The following is a 25,007-nucleotide window of genomic DNA, read 5'->3' on the forward strand; positions in this document are numbered from 1 at the left end:
GATGGTAAAAAAAAAACGAAATTGTGAGCGCTTTGAGACAACACTAAATGAAGTCCGATGAAATTTTGCACCGATCAGTATTTTGGTAAAATCTACAAAATGTATATGGTCGGTTATCGAAATTCGGTCACATCAAACACTGATGACGTCGCAAGATAAATTCGCCAAAACAGAACCGTAAGGACGCATGCAATCAGCCTGCAGCCCTGTTCTGCGCATGTTCCAAATTAGCGTCGTCCGTCTTCCAGAAAGAAGAACTGGACCACAACAAAACCTAGGATGTCAAAAGAAAAGAGGGTTTAGTTTCCCTCCTGACTGATTTTCAATCGGATGAAAGTGTTGTCGAAGTCGTCATTCGAGTGTTGGCACTTTGTAAATAATTCGATTACCTACCCTTTTTCTTAAAGGTTTTCTCACTCGACCGTGTGCCGGAATTGAAAGTAAAGCAACAAACGATTGTAAAACTTGTTTGACCAATTAGTGTGAGCAAACACATGTCGATTAGCTGGCCTCCCCGGTCGTGTGTCAGTGTCAGTGACTTTTTTTAATTTTCTATTTGAGCCAAAGTCGAGCAACAATCAGAGCATTAGGTACTCAAGAGATAAAAAATAATCGTTTTATCACATGAATGTCTCGCCTAGGCCATCCCATCTCAGCCTAGACTAAGGCAGCTGGGTTTTGTGAATGATGGAGTATTACCTCATCTTTGGATAGGTTTCATACCACCCCTAGGCTTCAGTGATGATTCATTGATGCCATAATGTATGTGGGGATATGGGGGAAATTGCATTCGAGAAAGGCATGGCCTACTGAAAGTGAGATCGTAGTAACCTTGAAACCTTGAAAACGAATGACTTAGTTTACCTCGAAAAAACATGTTGTTATTATTAATTAAAATTGTTTAATGTGCTTTCAATTATTTAATGTGTTAATTTCAATTGTATGGTCTTTCAAATATGCTTAAACTGATGTTTTATTACTCTTTAATCTGATTCATTAAGAGTTCAAAAATATCCATTTGACCAGATTTCAGCTGATTTTGATCTAATGATTCCCTCAATTGATGCGTTAAATGGATTTCAAGTACTTTAGTCTTTTAAAAATTTTTGGTCGTAAATAAAAATAAATTAATAGTAGCCAATTCAACTAACCATATTGGATTGGAATACATAACGATAGCTTTTGGCGATATTTTATCAATTGCTTAATAAACAACATAACAGACGGAATCGATCCGCCCATATTCATTAGAAGCACTTTGATGGGGCTTCTGGTTTTTTCGGAAGCCGAATAAATTACCAGCTCTCTGGCTGCTTACATTAGCTATCAAGTCAAAGAGTTAGCGTTTGGAATATTTGAGCTTGTTTGGGACCATGGCACATGGTTGAAAGCAAATTGGGATGTAAGAGGAGAGTGTTATTCATCGGAAATGTTTTTATGAAATATGCGATGGTTTGAGCAACTCATGAACTGACAACCATTACAAAATTTCCAAAAGTTTTATAAATGCCGAAAATGAAAAAAAAAAATATTAAAAAACGACAAAATAATTAAAAAAGGCAGCAAAAACGAAAAAAAAAATCAAATATTATATGTTTTGACAGATAAAGTGACATCAGACAAAGTAAGACAGGCAAGTTTTCACGAGAATGATAAAAGAGTGAGAAAAAAAGAAAAGATAAAATGAACAAAAAATGACAAAAATTATAATATTGGCAAAAATGACAGATGACATTAATATGAAAAAGTGCAAAAAAGACCAAATAAGAATGGCGATAATGCAAGAAATCTCACAATGAACGAAATAACCAAAAGAAACCCAAAATGTTTGGAAATGCTAATTTTATTTACAAGATTTGCAAAAATTGCAAAAAAAAATGAAAAATCTCTAAATGCCAAAATGAGATAAGAATTCAAAATAATTGTAAAAAATTCAAAAATGACGGATACTAAAAAATTTATCAAAATAAAAACATGTACCAGAGCTACCTTAAAAGACACGAAAGTCTTGAGGCGTCTATAATTAATGTACAAAAATAAGAGCTCCAGTTAAACGGGGTAACATTGATCACCGGGGTAACTTTAATCAACATGAAATTTTTCCTAATTATCATCAATAACTAAGTCTAAAGTCAAAATATCTCAAAACCTTTTTTTACGTTCAAAAACTTATAAGTTGAGTTTCGAATTGGGAAAAACTAGGCTTGTTTTCGAAAATTTCAAATGTAAGTAAAAATGTTATTTCAAAATCTTGAAATATCATTTTTTCCGAAGACTCGCAAAAAACATCCCTCCTGATGAAATGCGTTTAGAAGCAAACAGGTTGATTTATGTGAGAGTTCAACTATTTTCCTTAGTAAATGTGTTTTGCTGAAGTTTCAGGTTAATTTTTGATATTTAAAAAATAAGGACATTTTTCAAGAGTATGCCAGTCTAGGACAAAAGGCTAGAAACCCTATCCGATGGTAAAGCTTGAATGAAAAAATAAAAGGGGAAAAGTGTGAGGGCATAGGAAATTGAATAAAGGCAAAATTTCTTTTGTTTTTTTTTAGTTGAAATGTTATCAGTTATGTTAAAAAGTTTAGCCCCTTAATTTGTGCAGCATCATTGTCCATCTTTCAATTTTAATTGTTGTTCGGAGTTAACACATTAAAGGCCGCTATTTTTTTTTGGACCGCGAAGAATTCTTAACTGAAAAACACGAAAATTCAGATGGTGTTTTGTATCCTTTATGATAAAAAAAACTCGTTAAAACCGTTAAATAGAGACTGATCAATGTATCCAAGCATCAAATTCTCAACAAAGACGAAATCTATTTTTAAATCAAATTTCAAGTAGTCTAATAAATTTCTACAACCATGTTTTACGTTCATATGAGTCCAGTACTGGTTTTGAAAATATAGAACAGAAAAAATTATCGATCGAAAAATTTTGAAAAAAGTAATCATTCTTACCCCGGATTACGGTACATAAAATATGTATCTATCGAAAGTGACATTCAATACACTTTTTGTCATGTTTTTCAGTTCAGAAATTAGGTACATAGTTGGTAGTTTTTTAATTTATATACTAAATTCAACCTTCTTTGAATTTTATTTCAGTTCAAATTGAATTAAAAAGTTAAACCGATTAAAATTCTTTTTTATGATGAAATTTTCGTCTGACATACCTATAGGGGAGGAGCGGGCTATATGCACCTATTAAGCAGAACACTGATTTAATCAAATACCACATCGAATATGTGTACAAAAACTATATACACGTGTGCCGGCATCTGTTTTCTAAACATTGGAGTAATTGTTATGTTAAAATTTTCTTCTGTTTCCAAGAAAATGATTTTATTATAAGTGTTGTCTAAAATGCCGAACCTCAAACCGTGCGGGCTAAATGCGCATATTCATGTTTTGAACAAAATTTTTGTTTTTTGGGCAATATTTCCGTATAATTTCAATGAAACTGCTAAAAAGTAATAATTTCCGTACGACAAAGCTGAAGTTTTATAAAAATCTATGTATATTATAATTTTATGGAATAAACAAAAGTTAGGGTTGCCATACTATGGAGGCAGTTTATCCATGACAAAAACTTTATCAAATCTGTTTTAAGAACTTCAATTCTCTCTTAAGATGTTATTCAGAGCTTAGATTTGATGGTTCAATGATAAAAATCATTTATTTATTCTATTTAATCTGTTATTTTAGGATGGAGGCATTTTACAAACATGATGGGGGCATACAAAAACACTCTATTATTCCACTATACAAACATTATTAAACCTCCACAAAAGCTAAAATATGTTGAATTTCGGAATATTACATCAAAATATATCAAAACCTTGTATGATTTTTTGAATTTTTCTGAGTTCGTAAATTCATAAAATTCTTTCTTGCCTTATGTTCTAAGCGTATCACCCTCAAAATGCATTGGTCAGATAAGCTGTCTAGTCAGTCATTTCATCAAACAGCCGTAGGGTCATTTAACCCGATAGGCCCATTTAGGAAACCTTTCCCCTACGAGTATTTACTTGAAATCCTTCTGATCACAAACAAAACAAGATTTTCATTGAGTGGTTATTTTTCAATGAGCTGAAAAATATTGAAAATTTTGAAATAATTTTAATTTAGATCTATGTCTCCTACAGTATGTAAATAGATATGTGTCTAAAGTTACCAAAAATCTGCTTATCTCATACGCAGAAAAAAACTATAGTTATATTAGATAAATTACGCGTCTACTAGAACATAAATGGTTGTTTGGTTCTCACTCGAAAATTCTATCAACCCTAACCATCAGATTATGCAATGCCTCGAAATTGGTTATGGGTAAAGCGATATTTAAAATCCAATAGCTGCAATTTTCTCTGAATGTAGAAAATTGTAGATTTGGAACCTGAATAATAATAAAATTGAGCAAGTAACATCCATTGTTATTTCCGTTTACAAATAAAATACATTTATTTTTTTTTAATAAAACGTATACATTGCAAACGAATTTGTTGGTCTCATGGCTTTCTGGGGGAATGAAAACAAAGGGTTCGCTAAAAGTCCGACGATAGAATAATGTTAATATTCGAATAACATACTCTATATTATTGGTTTGGGGACAGAAATCTGCAGTTTTCTTGAGCGCCCGCTGCAGCTCATTGCTCATAAGTATCAAAAACGAAGAAAGATTATTTTACAAAAAAAAAAACAAATTTTAAAATGAAACTACTATTATCTCAACACCTTTTCTTTTATTTTCTTTTAATTCCTAAACCAAATACAGACCCTGTTCGTATTTTGGCAACATGCCCGAACATTTTGTGTTTCCAAAATCGAACAGTTTTTTTCTCAACTTTTTTGTCACTTATTACTAAAAAAAACTATTATTATCATCATCAACGTAATGTTCAGTCTATTTCCGATCATTTTTAGTCATTTTTTTATCATGTTTCTGATTTATTTAGCACTTTTCTGGTTTTGTTTGTAATTTTTGGTTTTTTTTTTTGACGAAGTTAGCAGTGTCATTCTCATCATTTCTTTGCTATTTTTTGTCATTTTTAGTCTGGTTTTTTTAATTTCATGAAATTTTAATCTTTTTGTCATTTTTGAGTATTTTATAAGTTTAAAAAAATTTGTTTTTTTTTTGTATTGTATCACGTTTAGAGAACCTTAAAACATATGTTTGGTGTTTGTCTGAATTATATTGGTCCTATTATAGCGAAAACTGTAAAATAATGTTGTTTCTGAAAACGGTTCGAGTTTGGCACATGTGTCAAAAGGTGCCTGACCATTTGGCCAAAGGCCAAAAGATGTTGGGCCGAAGGTTGCTAGGCCGAATGGGTTAACAGGCTGAAGGATGTTCGGCCGAATAGGACATTTGGCCGAAGGTTATTTGGCCGAATGAATGTTAGGACGAATGGTCGTAAAGCTGAATGGATTCAAGGCCGAAAGGACGTTAGGCCGAAAGCGCGTTAGGCCGATAAGACATATTAACGCTTGTTTGCATGTTAGGCTAAATGGTCGTTAGGCCGAATGGTTATCAGGTCGAGTGGATATATCGCCGGATGGTCGTTTTTGTAGTGGATGCTAAACCGGCTGGACGACCATTCGGCCTATCGTCAATTCTGCCTATCGTTCATTCGGTCTAACGTCCTTGCGTCCTTGCGACCTAACAGCTTTCGGCTGGATAACCGTCGGCCGAACAACCTATTCGGTCTGATAACCCATTTCGGTCTTATGACTTTCGGCCGAATGACCCAGCCTCGTGCCATAATCGAATGTTGCCAAAAACTGTCTGTAATATTGCTTGTTCATCTCTGAAATCAATGTTGACTGAAACAAATTCGAGGTCTAGTCAAGCATCAGTTATATTTGAGAACTAACTATCATATTGTATAATGTAGACTAGGATAAAATAGCCAAATCTTCCAGCTGTTGAATTTTTTTTAGCTAGTTGAGGGATTCTCTATAGCCAAAACATTTTCACATAAACGCTAATTTGTTCGTAGTTTCCTATGTTGATTAGCTAAATTATGTATTCAACCAAAAACCTGTGATATGGATTAGCCTATCATACTTATTTTGATTACAACCTGTAGAGAAGACTAGTTCACTTTTCGGCTTTTTCGCAGATCACAGCCGGACTCATATGGGTTGTTTCTCATGCATTTTCAAGTATTTCTTCCAAATTTGAGATCTATTGAACTAATCTCTGTTCTGCGCAATGAGTTTTTGTGAAAAAAAGTTCTAGCAAGCCCCTGTTAACCCTTTCCTTCCCATGGTAGCACAGGTGATCCACAACTTTGCTCAGCTCGTATTTGAACTGGGCGCTTTGGATCAAAACCATTTTTCCACCGAATGTGTAGATATGAATAAAGAAAAATCGCACTAAATTTGAAGAAAATCGGTTCGCTAGGTTTTGCTTGGCAGATCAAAAGCTGCGAAAAAGTCGATTTTTTTTTCGAATTTAAATCGAGTCGTCATTTGTTGTTCAATAACGTTTTTATAATCTCCTTCAAATAAAATTAGTGACGTGCAGAAGGTTGCTTATGCAAGCAGAATCAAATGATGGTTTACTTAGATTTCAACTTAAACATATATATTTTTGAGTAAGTAAAGTGGATCACTGGTGATACACTGAAAAAAAACGTACTTTTCTTCTTGTGAAGCTTCTTATCAATATACAAGAAAATTATCTCGTCAACAAAAAAATTCGCTTCAGGATAGTTATTTCCTCTGCTTAAATGACCACATGTCTCGAAATATTTGTGAAAGTTCGTGATTTTCTCGAAAAACGGCATGTTTTGTTTTCCTTGCGCAAAGTGTCACGGCGGCCAATTGTTCAAGGCAAAAAGGAAAATTTCAAATATTTCAATAAATAGACATTCGAGGGATGCGTATACAAAAGAAGTTTTTTTTATCAAATAGGATCGTTTTAGTTTGTGATCAATGAAGTGATGATATTCCATGTTTTTTGCGATTATTTCCTGTTTTTCATTTGCACCCTATGTGTTGTTATCTTCCCAATGGAGCACATATGATCCACCTCAAAACCCAAATTTATCAAATGGATCATTAAAGTAGGCTTGAATTATGCATCTTTTGTTCTAGAACTTTAGCTGTAAATCAATATTTCTATTTTTAAAACGTGAAAAACCTCGTGGGAAGGAAAGGGTTAATATAAATCGATAATTTTAAGATGTATGGTGGTTGATATTATTTGCATGATAATGGATCTGTTTTAGATTATCGTTCAAAACAAACCGAAAATTTTTAAAAAATCATAAAGTATAAACTTGTACAGAAATTTTACGTACAAGTTAAAGGTTTAAAAGCTTTTGTAAAAAATATTTTTTTCTGATTTACTGCAGATTTTTTACCTTCAACTTGTTAGAAAAAATTTCTGTACAAGTTGGTAGTTTATGATTTTTAAATTTTTTCGGTTTGTATTGAACGATTATAATAATAATTAGATAATTAGATAATTATCTAAAACAGATCCATAAATATGCTAATAATATCAACCACCATGCATCTTAAAATTATCGTTTTATATTAACAGGGACTTGCTAGAACTCTCATAAAAAAAAAATTTCAAGAAAAATTGACTTTTTTCACAAAAACTCATTGCGCAGAACAGAGATTAGTTCAATAGATCTCAAATTTGGTAGAAATACTTGAAAATGCATGAGAAACAACTCATATAAGTCCGGCTGTGATCTGCGAAAAAAGCCGAAAAGTGAACTAGTCTACTGTAGAGTTTTTTATCCGTACAGTTTTGACAAAAAAAACACTTATACCCCTCTGAGCCCTGATCTGAAGTGAATTTTTTTTATTCGAACAAACAACAATGAAATTTTTTATGGATTGTATTTATTTAAATTAATTTAAATCAATCAAATATTCAGAATCTAGAATTATATTTTTATTATTTTTTTATCGTTACATTTTTTTTTGCTGTTTAGAATGTTACGTAAGTTTTCAATCGATGTCCAAATTTCAGAACACAGTATAAGACTGTACAAATTAAGGGCAGTTTAAATCGCGAATCGTTAGTCAGATCGCTTCAAGTCGTACAAGTCTAGAACACACATCGCAAATGGTGTTGTTGGAACTGTCAATCATCCCATCATCATAATTGTGTATGAATCGAATCGTTTAATATAATGTACAACATGCCGCCAATGCGACATAAAGTACCAAAGTAGGGGAGGAGCGGGCTATATGCGCCTATTAAGAAGAACACTGATTTAATCAAATATCACATCGAATATGTGTACAAAAACTATATACACGTGTGCAGGCATCTGTTTTCTATACAATGGAGTAATTTTTATGTTCAAATTTTCTTCTGTTTCCAAGAAAACGATTTTATTGTAACTGTTGTCTGAAATGCCGAACCTCAAACCGTGCGGGCTAAATGCGCCTATTTATGTTTTGAACAAAATTTCTATTTTTATGGCAATATTTTCGTATAATTTCATTGAAACTGCTAGAAAGTAATAATTTCCGTACGACAAAGCTGAAGTTTTATAAAAATCTTTGTATATTATAATTTTATGGAATAAAACAAAAGTTAGGGTTGCCATACTATGGAGGCAGTTCATCCATGAGAAAAACTTTATCAAATCTGTTTTTAGATCTTCAATTCTTTCTTAACCCTCCAAAGCTGTTCGGGTCAATATGACCCGAAGCGCACATTTCAAACCTCTTTATCATCATTCCAGTATACTGAAGAACTGGAAATTTTGACAGACCAAGTATGTTCTATGAAAATAATGATCAAATCAACGACAAGAAATTAAAATTTGAGTTTTGAAAATCGATTCATTGGGAAATGAAATACAGCTAAGCAAAGCCAAAATTGGATGCCGTTTTTTTAAAGCAGGATTTTTTTCTACCGGAAGATCTGAGCTAGCCGTCAAAACTTTCATTGTACCCCTACATATCTATACATTATCGGATAGATGGATTCTTGACGATTTCAAACATCATTGAATCACTTAAATACAGAGAAGCTGTCAGAAGTTATGGGTATTTTTAAAATAAAATTGATTTTCCGGACTTTTTACTTTCTGAACCAGTTTCTGATAACCTAAGTATACATATCGACTTTATTTTAAGATGTTGAGTTAGGAGAATAAATTACCCACACAATGAGTATAATATCATTAAAATCGATTAACATTTACAGCCAGGAGAACGAAATCAAACAACAACTCAAATTTCCCCGAAACGGATATTTAGCGAACGGCTTTGGAAGGTTAAGATGTACTTCAGAGCTAAGATTTGAAGGTTCAGTGATAAAAACCATTTATTTATTCTATTTAACCTGTTATTTTAGAATGGAGGCATTTTACAAACATGATGGGGGCATACAAAAACACTTTATTATTCCACTTGTTATCATTATTAAACGTCCACAAAAGCTGAAATATGTTTAATTTCTTAAGTTCATTTGAGTAAGATACAAAAACCATCCTAGTTTTTGTTTTAAACTTCTTTACGTATAATTTTTAAAAGTCGAAATATTACATCAAAATGTATGAAAACCTTGTATGATTTTTTAAATTTTTTTGAGTTTGTAAATTCATAAAATTCTTTCTTGCCTTATGTTCTAAGCGTATCACACTCAAAATGCATTGGTTAGATAAGCTGTCTAGTCAGCCATTTCATCAATCAGCCGTAGGGTCATTTAACCCGATAGGCCCATTTAGGAAACCTTTCCCCTAAATCAAACATCGTATTGCGATCGTATATGATGTTGTCAAAGTTGTAAATCAGAAAATGGCACAAAATTATACGTATATAGCCTCCACTTTTGGTAGGTATAAGCTTTTTTTTCTAACGTCATATACGATGATTGTTGTCGACGTAGATATACCTACCTGGCTGGGTATTTACGAAATGTGTTCTCTTTTCAGATTCATTCTTATACCAGAACATTGTTATAGCCAGGTTGCGATTTTCGGCACTAAATTTTGTTCTGTGGAAAAAAAATTTGAAAATTTATTGATGAATTTGTAAATATTTGTTGAAACATAAACATAAACATATATGAAACATAAATTGAAAATCCTAAAAAAATATATAGATGATTTTTGCAGAGTGAAAAATCAGTGATTACAACCCTATTGGGAAATTGATACATACTCAAATCGAAAATAAAATACTGCATTCATCGATCGGGTTGAAATATGCTCGTTTAAACAAAAGTCATCGGTTACAAATATATAACTCAAGGGTCTTCCATTATGAAGATGTGAGCAATTGTCTTCTGAATTCTAAAATTCGTTTTTAAAAGAAAATATAATTTGTTTTTATTTAAATCTCAACTATCACATCAGACATTTTAAAGTACGAACTGAACTTGACCGACAAGCAGACAGACTGTGTATGGGGAGGCACAAACCAACACGGCACAAAAAAACGAAACCGAGAGAGCACCGAAGAGAATGAAAGTGAGAGCGTGAGACTTTAAAATTCAATGTTAACGAACAGTACGCTAAACTAAGATAACGCGGCGCGCCAACGGACGACGATACGCATCGGCACCTGTTGGTTGGTTGCGTATCAGCATCCACGTGCCCTCTCCGTTTCCATAGTTACTGCCTCTTGTATCATTCATTGGCGACCGTGCCGATTGCTTTGAGTAATTGCTTGGAGTCACAACTGAAAACAATCCCTCGACTGACACTCGATCGGTGTCGAAACGAATTTTGCCAGCGAGGGGTGGAAAACGTGAAACTGATAGGAAGCGCTAGTAGCGCCCGGGCAATCGCATCGGAATGACGTACTCGATCAGTTGTTAGTATTCAGTCGTCGCGAGTGTTTACAATTTTAGTAGTAGCCGGATGCGTCTTTCGGAGAACTCACGTCCGCCAGCAAACGAACAACCGATCGTCATCGATCATGAGCAATCCCGGTCGAAAGTTGTGGAGGTTACCGAGATGAGTTCCACCACAAATCCCCAATCGACGACGATCAGTAGTGTTGTTGGGGATGGAGGTCGAATTCGGCGGATCGAAACCTACAAATCGGTCGAAACGCGGCACAGTAAATCCATCAGCATCACCCAGCGAACCCAGAGGGTGATCCAGAAGAGTCATGCCGGGGTGCAGACGGAAAATCCGAAAACTAGTGGTGGTACACAACGGAAACTAATCTCGATCACGCATCTAATCATGAGCGATATTGTTGTTATGACATGTGGAAGCGCGATCGATTTTAATAGAATACCTACACAAAACATACATTTAATGTCGTTAGAGTTTCGAGTCGAGGTCAGCTTTGTTTACATTGTGATTTGTTTTTAATTTTAGATACGATCCTCTGCTGGGAACGGTTGCTGAGCTGGAGTGAGCGGCGACAAATTACGACACGCTTCCAGGCCGACATCCAAACGCTGAAGGATGGACTGGAGGAGCTCGGCAGCAAGGCGTTCGATTTCACCTCCGAGGAACACATCCAGCTGGCCATCGATCAGTTGAAGGTAGGTGCTACTTTTTTTTAATCGCACTAGAAGCTCGGTAAAAGTCGAATAAATTAGGCTAAAGCGCGAGAAAGCAAAATAAACACAGAGCGCCTCAGAACAAAGGCGAAGGTCAGGAAGATCAACACCAAGCACACCACCCCGATAGGCGAGCAGCAGTCTGGCTTAAAATATTTGTCTGTTTTTGGCACCACTGATTATGCGCCGATTGTTGGTGCAAGTATTTTTTTCTGTTTTTTTTTAAATTGCACTTTAAAGTAGCACGTCATTTTTTTTTTATTGGGAAAGACTAAATTTGGACTAGCCGGTTTTAGAACGATCTCAAAACCAATTTAAGCCGGGTGATTTAGTGATCAACGTTAAAACCATTTTCTCTGCTGTAGTACTTTTCCGACGTCAATTCATCAAGTAGAACGGTAGAGATTTGATGCTTAGTCGAGAGGTTGGGAAATTATTGAATATGAAATGGCATTCCAAACATTCCAAACAGTTCGGAACGCGGCAAGCCGCGATTGTTCCGAATGAGTCTCGATTAAAGTAAGCATGGAATCGACAATGTAGGAAATCCCTTTCCCATCCCAGCAAGCCGCGCAATTGTCTATGTGGTCTGTTTGTTTTCATATGACTCGGAAATTAATGGTACCCTACCTACTTGCTCGTTACAACATTGCGTAAATAAATAAGACACCGCTTACTTTGATGCGATGACAACGACGATCAGAACACACAGGCTATCTAAAGTATGATGATGACGCCATGCTTGAACACCACCTGTATGATTGTGTTTTTTTGTTGATGTCTTAATCAAGTTGTTCAAATGTGAAGGTAAACACGGATATTTCAACACTTTTTCAACCCAACTTTATCTACTTATTTGACAACGGTTGATTTATTTCAAAAACCTCAAAATGGCGTGTATTTACATTTTATATTACCAATGATCATCAATCAATTGAAAAAAAACTTTATCCAGTCTTGTAACTGATCATCCCTGGAAAAAAAATTGGTAACTCTCACCAGTTTTGGAAACAAACTCTAGAGTGGCAGAAGAGAAACCTTCTGATTTGTTTTTTTTTGTTGCTATTTTGTTTCTTTCGGTCATCCACCAACGCACTTTTTTGCATCAGAATGTTGATTTTGGAGGTGTTTGGTTTCGTCAGCAAACTATCTGTGGTAAATGATCACTTTTTTATGGTTCAGTCAACATCCACCATCGTCGAGTTGTCGAGCCACTTAACATGATCTGATATTTTTTAGTTGTTAGTGGTAATAAAACGAGGTTTAGTAAGTGATAGCCATGTGTGATAAGGTCTGGTGGTTCTTGTTGGAGTTTTTTTTTAAAGAAATTTGTATCGAATGCAACTTGACCCGAATATATGGTTGAAGAAATGACGCTTTGGTTTCGTTTCCAAGGTCCTTGTTTTACTCTTTACCTACACATCTAAAAAAATGATATAAAAAAAAAAAAATAAAAGCTGTTGTCAAAAGTTCTTTTAAATCTGACAAAAGTTACATTCGAAAACAATAATTCAGAATGGATATTAAATTTTCAAGATACAGTATCATAAATTTGGAGTAAAATGGATTGAAAGTATAGAAATATTCATGTTTAGTGAATCGTTCAATGAAATTCACCGTTGAAATATGAGGGCGTTTTTTTGATAATAATAATTTTAGAATGGTCATTTAGAGAATGATAAACTGAATTCAGGTTGTATCGTTTAATAAAGGAAAATTAAAAAAAAGTTACATCCAAATCAGAAGTATGAAATTTAGGCTTAACTAGTTGAAAAATTGCCATTAGGATTTAAAATCTTAGATTCAAATTGGAAGAAGTTTTGTCGATTGATCCCACTACAGTTACATTTTTTGAAATTGAAATGGGTGTGCAGTATACAAATCAACGCAAATTTCAATAATGATTGAACAACTAACATTTATTTTGCATTATTCGAACTTATACTTTCGCTTGTAAAGTGAGCAATCTAGATTTCCTGGTTTTATCAATTTTATTCCCAACAAAGTTCAAAAAAAAATTAAAAGGATTTTAAATGTTTTTCTTCATCTTCTTCACTTTCCAATTTACTGCAAATTTTCTATCAATTACTGATAGTTTCTGTATTTTATAGATTTTTGTCAAATCTTAGAAAAAACGAAACCCCGTAAAAGTCGTTACATTTGTTTTAAATGAGTACAAAATACTTATCATGAAATGATGCTTCATTCGCTGCACAGTCCTGGAATATTTTTTTATTCAATAAATAAGAGAAAGTGAGGTATTATTTATTGTAGGGTATGTATTCCAGACTCCCTGGATTTATTCGGGCATCCCGGGTTTTCAAAGCGTAGTGGAGAAATAAAGCAAATTAAGGTCTTAATAAGGCTCAATTTTTCTGTGCTTGATATATTCAAATTGTTTTTTTTTTAAGTTTCAAAAGAGATTTGCCGCTGACGTGTTTCGATAAAAAAATGAAAATTTTTGGGAGCTTAAGTCACTTTCTTATAGATATTTTTTCAATTTATTATCGAATGTTCGGATTTGATGTTAAAAAATTCGAGAATGCCAGGTATTGTAAAAATTTGTTCAGCCAAAAAATTGCGGGAATAATTCTGTAATGCTTACTCTAGGTGGCGCCCTTAACTTATAGAAGAGTGATAATATCTCAGATATTATTACAGGGGGCCCTCTTACCTGTTGTATTCTACATTTTCAAACCAATTTTTTTTCCTAGTTTTCTAGAATTTTAAGTACTATGATTAAAGAAAATTTAAAATTTAAATTTTCTTCGGTGGGACACTATTAATTATAACATCAAATTCTTACAAATTTATATTTAAATCCCAGTTTCCCTGAAGATGGTGACAACAAGCACCGAAACGTCGGTTGAATAAAAACTTCATGTTCGGATTAGATAGACTGATTGGCTTTTTATTAAACAAATATAATATAATAATATGTATAGTCGTTTTTTTACAAAGTTTATAATGAATAACGTCCTCGTCATGGATCCAAAATAGGTGATTATAAAAATAAACCAAAAATTAAGGAATACCAATTGAACTGTACGAAAGATTCATCCATCAATTACCATAATTAAAAAAATAGAAGTGAGAAGAATAAAGAATCGCTCTGCGTTTTCAAGCACACTAGTTCCAAAAACTTATCCAAAGATTATGAACGCTCATGGAAAATCTTTGCTCATCGTCAAAAAGGTTGAATTTCCGTTAAATTCGGACTGTTGAGATTATCATCCAAGCAAACATGAAATCGTATCAGAAATGATAACTTGAGTCGTTTACAATGGCGTTGCAAATCGCAATTCCAAATGTAAGTGAAAAGGTCGTGTAAAATGTCGTCTTAAGTCAGTTAAAATCGGATATGATAGAAAGTCCGCCATGTTTGTAAACTTTGAAATCATTTTGCTCCCGCTCGAGCTTCAAGTGAGAAAATCATCGCCATGTTCTCTCTGCAACCAGCAGTGCATCCAGATGGCTTAAAATCAGATGGGAATTGAGTTATATTTAACAATGAGAGAACTGGAAAATATTGTCGTTGGCTATGAGAGCAAAATAGGTACGAATAAAGTGTCGGATAACGCGCAATTGATGTATCGTCACTTTAGAAAGAAATGAAATTTATGTAGGGTACATGTACCCGACCTTGGCACCTAAGGCATGGTGTACCCTTTTTTTCAACATTCCAACCTTCCTGTTGAGTGCACCATAGAACATCCTTTGAAGAATTTACTTGCTAACATGCTTAGAATTCAACAAAAATATGTTTTCTGTATAGAACTTTCATTATTGTGAGCAAAATGCATGCAAAGTACTCACTGCGGTGCTCCAATTACTTGGCCGCCGTACCAATTGTTTGCCGTTTCGATGATCCGATTCTTGGCCACCAGCAATGTGCAATAGATCTTTACCAACAATGCTCAATTGACAGTTAACAGAATCGTTGGCTATTCTGAATATGAGGCCACTGACAGAATGACGTCAGCTGAGCGTAAAGTTCTATGCGACGATGGAACACCGGGCTTAACTCATACAACAAAAAGGCTTTTGAAAACATTGATGAAATTTGGTTGGAAGGGAAGCACAAAACAAGCTTTCATTTCAAAAAGTCGGAAGTCCCGAGTTTCTACAAATTTTTTTTTTAAATTTTTGAAACTTTAAACTTTTTACTCAAATAAACAAAGTGATGATTATAAACACCTCAAGTTGTTTCAGAATATTTGTATATGAACAAGAATCATTGGTTTATGAATGAATCCGATTCAGAAACGAATTATTTCCGCGAGTGGTTTGAACTTTCTCTTTTTTATGAACATTAAATCCCTTTGATGAAATCTTAACTAACATATTATGTAAGAAAACTTTTTAAACTGAACACTTCAAAAATTTCTCCAATATGTATATAGTAAGTTATTTATGAAGGACTGATAAAATCTGAATAAAGCTAATCAATCTAGGAAAAGTATTTCAGATGGCATGGGCTTATCAAGACTAGTCCAGGTTTTCAACGTAGAGTTTTTAAAAAAGTTGGTGTGGTCCAGCTGCCAGAATATTGAAGTAAAATATCCGTTTCTGGCCCCGATTGATTCACATTCCTCGAAATTTTTTAAAGAGATTTCACAGTTCATCATTTTTGCGAAGTTTTTGAGACAATTTCATCAATATAAAAATCAAATACGACTTGAAAGGAAGTAATACGGAAAGGTTTGAGCCGTGTCAAATAAACTTATTATTACAAAAAAAAAATGACTTGAACGTGGTTGTTGTGAAAGTGGTTGAATTGAACGTTGAATTGAACTTATTTTGAACTATTCTCATCGATTAGATTTTTCCAAATATTGGAAAAATTTCTTGGATCTTCTCAGTTTTTTTTTAATTTCCTGACTTGAATGCTAACTGGACAAATTCAGGAATGCTAAGCCTAACGACAGATTCATTTACGAAGTTTCTATCGTTCTGTGCATCATGATGTGTTGTCATTTATAAACCATTGTCATAAGTTGATAGTAAAATACTCTAAGAGACTTGCGATTGCAACACATAGGGTTATTTTCACTACGAAACAACTATCTTCATATTGTGGAATTTGGCTTCATAAAGTAAGAAATTGAAAAATTCCTTGAATGGTATTTTAAAATTTTGCCCTTTTGAATTCGTTAGCTGAGATTATGAGCTTCTAGCAAGAGCCATCTCGAATGCCCGGGGCGTTGCGCAGTGGTTTGACACGCCAAAAAGATGTTAGAATGTAAACCTTGCTAAAACATTTTTTTTAATTCGACTCACATCTAATGTTATAAGGAATAATTGGAAAGAAAACAATATTTTCCTGAACTTCCAACTTCTGTTTCCAAGAAAAAAATCAGAACAAAAATCCAAAAAATTAAATCTGAGAATATATATGGTTCCCAAGCAATAGAAAACGATTCCAAAACTCAATGAATTATGTATTTTATATACTAAACTCATAAATTGCCATTGATCTAACAGTTTTTAGGTAAGAAAAACATCTTAAGTCTTGTGAGTTGCTTAATTTGACTTGATTTTTTTTTTATTTCGAACCACTGTGTTCTGTAGGAGACCACGTGGTATTTGCTCGGCAGACTGCAATGCAAATGATGTTCGCACGCATACCAACATACCCTCGATTCATGGTTCCCAAATAGCGATTTTTGCATTTTCAATGCTCGGATATGACTTTAAGTTAGTCGAATCACTTATGTTCTCCAATTTATTTCGAAGCTTAAATTGATAGAAACGGTCTTATCATACAACCCAATTAGTATGAAAACATTTGTGCGTAGTTTTAAACGAATTTTTAGGGAAAACATTAGCCCAAAAATACCTCTTTAATGAACATGTATTTTTTCCAGCTTCCAACACTGGTGGTGTATTTCGATTGAAGTTGCATGCCAAGAAAAGGAACAAAATTAGTTTTAAATTTGTATTCAATACCTAAATAAATATTCATTCTTTTGTCTTCCTAGTATTTTTAGATTGTTTGGCGTGTTTAACTGTAGGCATGAGTATTTATTGCAAATTTTTCAAATGAATGTCCGCCTTTGAAATCGCATGGGAATTTCACAGTTGCACTAGAAAGGTGAGTTCATCTGATTTTCATACGGTGATTTCCAACATAATTGCCTCGGATGCAGATCGAAGAAAATTAACTACTTCAATAAAGTACAAACAATCAAAAAATTCGATATGCACAGATTTGAAACAAATTATTCTCTTCGCAATGAAAATATATTCAAAATTTTTTGCTCAATTTGGACCTAAAAAAACATGAAAAGAAATTTTGGCATGCCAAGAAAAGGACCATGCCAAAATAGGGCTCACTTACCCTATGTGGGTATATTGCTTCCACTTTGGTAAGTAAATGTTGTTTTTTCAACTTTCATACGCACTTAGTATAATGCATATGGAGTGCATATCAAAACAGCATAAGAATATAAAAAAACGAACACAAAAACACACAGGATCTTAATGAAACTTGATGTTTCCTCGAAGAGATTCTTTTGTACTTAACTCTCTTAACCATTTTAGAGGATATGATGGCTAGCATCTTACAAATGCTAAAACCACCAACACGCAGAAAGTGTAATATGTATGCCGTGACCGAGATTCGATCTCATGACTGCTGGCTTAGATGACATGAACGTTATCCTCTAGGCCACGGTCGGCGGCTTAAAGCGTTTTTAAGCTATAAAAATGTTTTTTGGGATTGTTGTGTTGTTTCAGAGATGTGAGGTAAAATATCGCCAACTCGTTCAGGGTTCATATTTTACAAAACATCTAGATTTCCGTACTGGACTTCATTTTAAAAGCTAGATCAGATATAATATTCGAAATTTAAAAATGAAATCAAGGTTTTAAAATCCATAATCCAACATTTTTCTGTAGTGACTTCGACGATTGATCGATTGAAAAGTACGTTTTTAAATTTTTTTTTAACTTTTTTGTGGCTATAACCTTTAAAAAAATACATTCACATGTTCAACATAAAGCTTTTAACATCATGCACAGATTGTTTTTTTTGTGCAATTGGTAGCTATTTCCTTTGACCTTGAATATTATAAAATCCTTTGATTGAAGCTGAATATTGTCAAGGTATCATATTTGAGTTACGTTACAATTTGTACGGATGACAAACAATCGAGATATAGCGATGTAAACCGAAAAGTGTAAATAAACATTCTAGATACTGTAAGCGACTTTTTAAGTCAGGGCTTTCAGGAAGCGTTTTATGAATTCATTGAGGGTCCCAGAATTTTTTTTTTATATATTTGTATATTTGGGTGAAAATAAGTTACAAGCCTTCAAACTTCCAAAAGTGTCAGAGGGATCATTCAAATAAAACGTATGGTGATTGGGGGGGGGGGCGGTTTGTGGTATAGCGGTTTTTTGCGGTTTGTGAATTTTTGATGGAAAATCTGATAAAAATTGAGGCTTATCAGGTTATCAGGATGGACCTCGAAAAACCAGGCAAATCATAGAAAATCAGGCATCTTGGCAACCCAGATCTCGCTTGATATTTTTAAGCCGAGAGAGTGTTCATATGAAAAATCAGGGGGAGGAAGGGAGGAAGGGGGCGGGGGCGGTTGTGCTAGAGCAAAAGAGAATTCCGCGGCAAGCTCAGAACAAATTGTTCAGCTTTGTACAAAATTGAATGGTTTCTTGAGTGAATTTCGGCAACGCCAGCAGTTTTGAATAAAAGCTGAATCTTTTGATTGAAAAGTAAAGATCTTAGAACAGACTTGGAATTTGTCAGTTTGATAGATGCTTTATCGGCGAAATTTTTTCTATTTTATACATAATGGGAATATGGTTAGCAACAAAAAGACACTTTTTCCTCCTCATGTTTTGCTCTAAATACTTTTTGAAAGCATGAAATCTGTGATTGATTTGCCCACAATTTCATTTCGCCCTGTCTGAGTAGTCTCAATTCAAAGTAAAACATAAAATCCTTGAAATAACGAGTATTTTAAAAAGTATACAGGTTTCAGAAAATAGTTGAAGATTGACATCACTTTTAGCGAGTGAAAATGAGCGCTTTTTGAGTGAAAAAAACAAAATCCGGTAAACGAAATTGTTATGTAGCAAAGTTCGGCTTATTGTGAGGTATTTTGAGAGATCACGCTTGCCACAGATTGTTGTATAGAAATTCCGTGCGCTTGCCACCACCCCCCCCCCCCCCCCCCCCCCGGTTTGTGATTTTTTCATCCTTCTTTGTCTTTGATGGGAAAGAGATGAGACTGAGAAACGAAAAACTATTTTCTATAATGTTTTTTTTCATATTATGTTCTTTGAGGGTGGTCCAGTTTTTGTTTTTATTGTAGTTAGATCTGAGTACAAACGTTCAAATACATAAAAATAAGATTGAGTGCTGTCCATAATCATGATATTGTACTTACGCTAGAGCATGAGTGAGTAACCTTTTTAACCACACCGGGCCAATTTACCCTTGAAATCTTGTCGGCGAGCCGCAAACATTTTTTTTTATAATCAACAGAGCTTCACGTCAATTTTTATAACTACAAATATTTGGAGAAAAAAAAACGGATAAGACAAAAAAAGATAAAACGAATTCACGTGTTTAAAAGCAGAAATTCATTGGACTTTTTAAATATCCGATATTGAAAAGGTAAATCTCTAAATCTTAGATAGGAGATGAATAACACGAGAGTGTTAAAATCTCGTTAAAACAAAAAAAAATAAATCTTAGTCATTCTTCAATTCTCTCAAGTTTTAATAGTACTTTTTGAGAACATTCGCTCTTACAACATTCTTGTTAAAACCGATGTTACTATTCGTCAGCACTTCCATTTGAAAATCTTCTGGAGCTTACTATAGTGAAACCTAAGACTGTGAAAAATATATATTCAAAGGAATCACCGTGTTTTTGGCGTTGGACGTCATGTCGTGATCGTGACTTTCTGTGATTTTTTTTTCAAATTGAAGTTCTGGATTAGATCATTGCCTTGAAATGTTGAGCAAGGTTATCGAAATCACAGAAAAAATGTTCAATTTTACATTTTTTAAGCAACTTTCTTCAAAACTACCTTCTCGATAGATTTTTTATCCAGATTTTTATAACCTTTAATCTTATTTAGATATCATCATTGGGATAGGATTTCTAAAGCTATATTATGACTTTGGTAAAGTGGAATGCGAATTATAATAGAAATTACTTATTATCGATGTTTGATATAAATTCTCTATCAACTTTTTGAAAAAAAAAGAATCACAGATAATCGTCACAGACCTTTTGGGTCGAATCACAGAATTTCAGATATCTGTTATTTTTATCAAGAGCTAACAAGGCCGGAATTTCAAATCATTCTTTTGTCACTCGGAGTTGGAACATCGTGAAGGGGGGGGACAATAAAAGATAATGTGAAAAACAAATAAATTGGAAAAAAATTCACGAAAGCTTGTATGCAACATGGTTGCATACAATATCATTGCACAAAACCTAAAAAACAAGTTATTTTTTATCGAAAAATTCAATAAAATCAAGAATACAAAAGGTGAAATAACTTCCATCTTCCAAAATTGGTTTTTTCCGTCTTGTAATCTTTTGGATTCTTGTTTTTTTTCGAAATTTACATTAAATACTTCAAACTTTATTTATTTTCCCCTTCGGGTTTTTGGTAATTTCGAAAGGGGGGTCGACAAAAGAAGAAATTGATATTTGTTCCAGCCTAATTTTTATCGGTAACTTTGAAGCCGGGTTATTCATGTCGATAAAAATCCAAAATCGTTCACCCAAGCTTTATTGTTTAACTTTTGTTACTCAGCCCTGCGCTAGAGCATTCCATACGTATTTAGATAGAATACTCACAGAAAATTTTCCGATACCCGCTTGAAATCAGCATTCTAATCACTGAAAAAAATAATGATTACCATCTTCGTTGTTTATCTCCTACAGCTGGAGCGCAAGGTGCTGCAGGATCAGCGGCCCAAGATGCTAACCCTGAACGCGGCGGTTCACAAGTGGATCTCGGTCCAGGAACTGGAACGCAAGGAACTGCTCGAAGACACCGAAGGCAGTGTTGCCGGTGGGTACTCATCGATCGACCAACGCCTCGAACAACTGGACCGGGACAAAAACTTTGCCAAATGCATCGACCAAAAGTGCGGCACCTGCTACGAGTGCCTGACGGAGATGCGCGAGGACAACCACATCCACCGGGAGCTGAAGGACGGCATCAGCGCCCTCTATAGTACCTGGGATGAGACGGAAGTGAGGTACGGGATTTTGAATATTCTTTTAAAATTAAGCTGGTTCTTATGAGAATTTTTGGTTTTTTAGAATACGGACGAAAATCGAGAACCTGTCTAGCTCTCTGCTCACCTGGAAGCAGCTGGAGGATGGGTTGAGTGACTTTCGGAACATTCTCAACCGAGATCGCGGGAAGCTGCAGGGAATCGAAGGAGCCCTCCAAAGTGGAGCCGGACGAACCGACGAGATCGTCAACAGCGTCAAGGAAGTGGTCAAAGCTCTGTCCGAGAAGGCTGAGCCGCTTTTTCAGGTAGTTATTCCTCATTTGATGTAGGATGATTAATGTCTTACTTATTAGATGTTTTGTTTTCAGGAGCATAACGTATCCATTCCGATCAACCTTAAGCTGTCGTCTAGTGGTTCTCTGTCTGATAGTGGCATTTCCGATGGTGGTGGCATGTCTGATGGCAGCCTATCGGAGAGGGAGAAGCGGCTGAGTGCGTTGAAGCGACTGGTCAAACAGCTTGAAGTGGCTCTTGTTCCGGGAAGTGAGGCCATGCAGACGATCACCAAGCGGCTAGAGATGGCCGAGCATGATCTGCGATCGCTGCAAAACACCTGCCGGAAGATCATCATGAGTGAAAAGGGCCAGAACGGAGGACTGGATGTGACGGGACTGGACATTGAGGGGACGAACGAGGGGGAAAGCAGCAGTAACAACAATGACACCAATGTCAGGAATAAGAACAGAAAAGGGTATGTCTGATCATGGTTTTGATTGTAAAATGGTTTTTATCATATTTATTCCTTTTTAGGAAAAAGAACCGCACCTACAGCCCATCGAAGCTGGCCGGATCGGCCGTTGAAGAGACAGACTCCGAGGAAACGCGCCTGGATCAGGAAGTGCAAACCGATGCCGTCAGCGATGAGGATGAGCAGGGCCCACTGGTGGTGCATGATGGAGACCACGTGGTCCAGCCCGGAGTTCAACCACATCAGCTGGGTCTGATCCAGACGACGAAGCTGAAACTGGCGCAAAATCGTTGGGTCTGGCGGATTACCAAGATCGCCCTGCCGGTCCAGCTGGCCCTGGTTCTGGTTATGTGTGCGGCCTGTTTCTTCGAGCCGCACTGCTGCGATGCCCTCAATACGTACTCGATGAGCTTCACGCCCCAGCTCCGGTATATCAAGGGACCGCCACCGGTTTAATCGAGCAGAGGATTTTCGTAGTTGTTGATGATTTTTCTACTTTTCTTTCGGATTTTCCACCCAGGGAAATTCGAGGGGAAATTGTACGCAATATTTTTGCTGTTTACTACAAATTTGTATGATCGTTTTTCTACACAGTGGATAATTTTATATCCTGGCGATATAGCAAAAGTTCGTGAACGAGTGAGAGAGAGAATGTGAGAAAAACCTGTGCATTACTAGAGATATAGCCTTTAAGGACTTTCACCGTTTTTAACCCAGCAGAAAGAGAAACTATTTATACAGAGTAGAAGTTTATATCTATTATTATTATTATTTCCCGGTTTTATTTTCGTTTAGCCCCCTAGGCGGTTGAATATTTCAAAAATATTAAACCATTTCAAGTTACGCTATATCTACATAGAAACGGAACCAGACAGTTACTAACCGTTATTTCTTATTTTATTTTCTAATCAATAGCAAGTCAAGCATGAAGCAAACAAATTAAAAAAAAAATACCGTCTGCGTGCTTTAGAGAAAAGATAAACAGAAAAAACCTATTGCAAGTTCTTATGCATCATCATCATTCATCAATATTACCATTTTAGTCGTTAAGATGAATATCTACTTAAACTGATACCGAGAGCGAGAGCTATTGAAGTCAAAGAAGAAAAGCAAAACCGCACAAATCTGCTACAACGGCGGAAAACAATCCGTAAGTGCCTTCTTCTATAGCCTTGTTTAAATACATTTTTATCCTTTCGATTTCCAGCCAACAGTACACATGATTAACTTAAACATAATTATATTAAATGCAACTCGTTAAAAAACATTTTAAGAAAACAAAAATGCAGCAGTATATGTTCCTCGTCGTACTAACGATAGATTAAATTTAACACGTTCATTTCAGTTGTCCCGTGTCGTCGTTCGGTTTCGTAATCGCTTTCGTTGTAATCTAACTTTTTTTTGTTTCGGATAATTAACCTTATTTGCTTTGTAGGTAGTTAGTTTGGCTCAAATGTAACCGACAAACTGCCCTTAAATTATAATGAAGAGAGAAAAAAAATAAAAAAAAAAGTGTAAAAAGAAATTACCCCATTATCCCCTAATATGCGAATAGCATCCTTATTATGCACATTTTCGGCATTTGTGTATATTTTCGAACTAATTTATCAGCAACTTATCAGCTACACTCCCACTCGGTTTTAAGTGTAGTGTGTAGATAAATTAATTTCTTCTTACTATTGTAGAAATCTATCGTTTTTTCTCCCCAAGGGGAAACTGAAAAACTCTTAGAGATTTTCGCAGACCCCACGAAATCGTGCTATTTTGTGTTTAAAACAAAAACCTTTACATTTATTTCTCTATCTATACATACATATATCCAATCTATTCTAAGTTTGTTCTTAAATGGAAAAACAAAATCGAAATTAAAACAAAACAAAAACTAACGAGCAATAATATTGAAGATAAAAAAACTAAAGTGGGAGATGAGAGTATTGGAATTGGCGAATAAATGTTTATTTTTTAACCGGAAATCGAGCCCCGTTCGTAATCCGAAAGCCTTTAGTGGAACGAAAAAGAACTTTTTTTTATCGAAAAAAATTGTCAATTGATTTCTAAAACCTAATCTGAACCATCGAAATTTTCATTTTTTTTGTTTGTTGACAATTTTCATATTGACTATTTTACCTTTTCAATTTGAATTTTTCACTTTTACATCTAGCATATGTGATATGAGCATATATGATTTCAAATTAAAAAAAAAACAGTTCGAATCAAGTAATATTCTAGTTTTCCGTTTAATTTTTAAGTTCTCATCTTTCAATTTTAAATACATCCCTTAATTTTGACTTTAGTATTCTCTGAGATGTCTATTTTCGGAGAACTCCAATGCGCGTGAATGAAGTACTTATTCTTTTTTCCAAAGCTGACAGTAAAAGGTGGAACCCACGCAAATCAACCCCTGTTAATAACAGTTGTAAAAGGCCTAGGCCATTAAGATTGATGAGTTCATATAGACAATGTTGAGAGCTTCATTCAAGTGTTGTTTCAACGAAATCGGCATGAGAAAAAAAAGTCTTATGAGAAAGAATCACAACCC

At 34.7% G+C, this 25,007-nt stretch overlaps 1 protein-coding gene across 1 annotated transcript; it reads left to right on the forward strand.

Annotated features, from left to right (window-relative positions):
* The first annotated feature begins 317 nt into the window (after window positions 1–317).
* LOC129745358 (klarsicht protein-like) lies at window positions 318–24,433 on the forward strand. Its single transcript, XM_055738383.1, has 7 exons — window positions 318–440; window positions 10,331–11,129; window positions 11,306–11,475; window positions 21,422–21,741; window positions 21,806–22,025; window positions 22,089–22,471; window positions 22,531–24,433. The coding sequence occupies exons 2-7, from the start codon at window positions 10,838–10,840 to the stop codon at window positions 22,922–22,924; spliced, it is 1,779 nt and encodes a 592-aa protein (XP_055594358.1). The 5' UTR covers window positions 318–440; window positions 10,331–10,837; the 3' UTR covers window positions 22,925–24,433.
* The last annotated feature ends 574 nt before the right edge of the window (window positions 24,434–25,007 follow it).

This window comes from Uranotaenia lowii, chromosome 2 (assembly GCF_029784155.1).
Source record: "Uranotaenia lowii strain MFRU-FL chromosome 2, ASM2978415v1, whole genome shotgun sequence".
Classification (NCBI taxonomy): Eukaryota; Metazoa; Arthropoda; class Insecta; order Diptera; family Culicidae; genus Uranotaenia; species Uranotaenia lowii.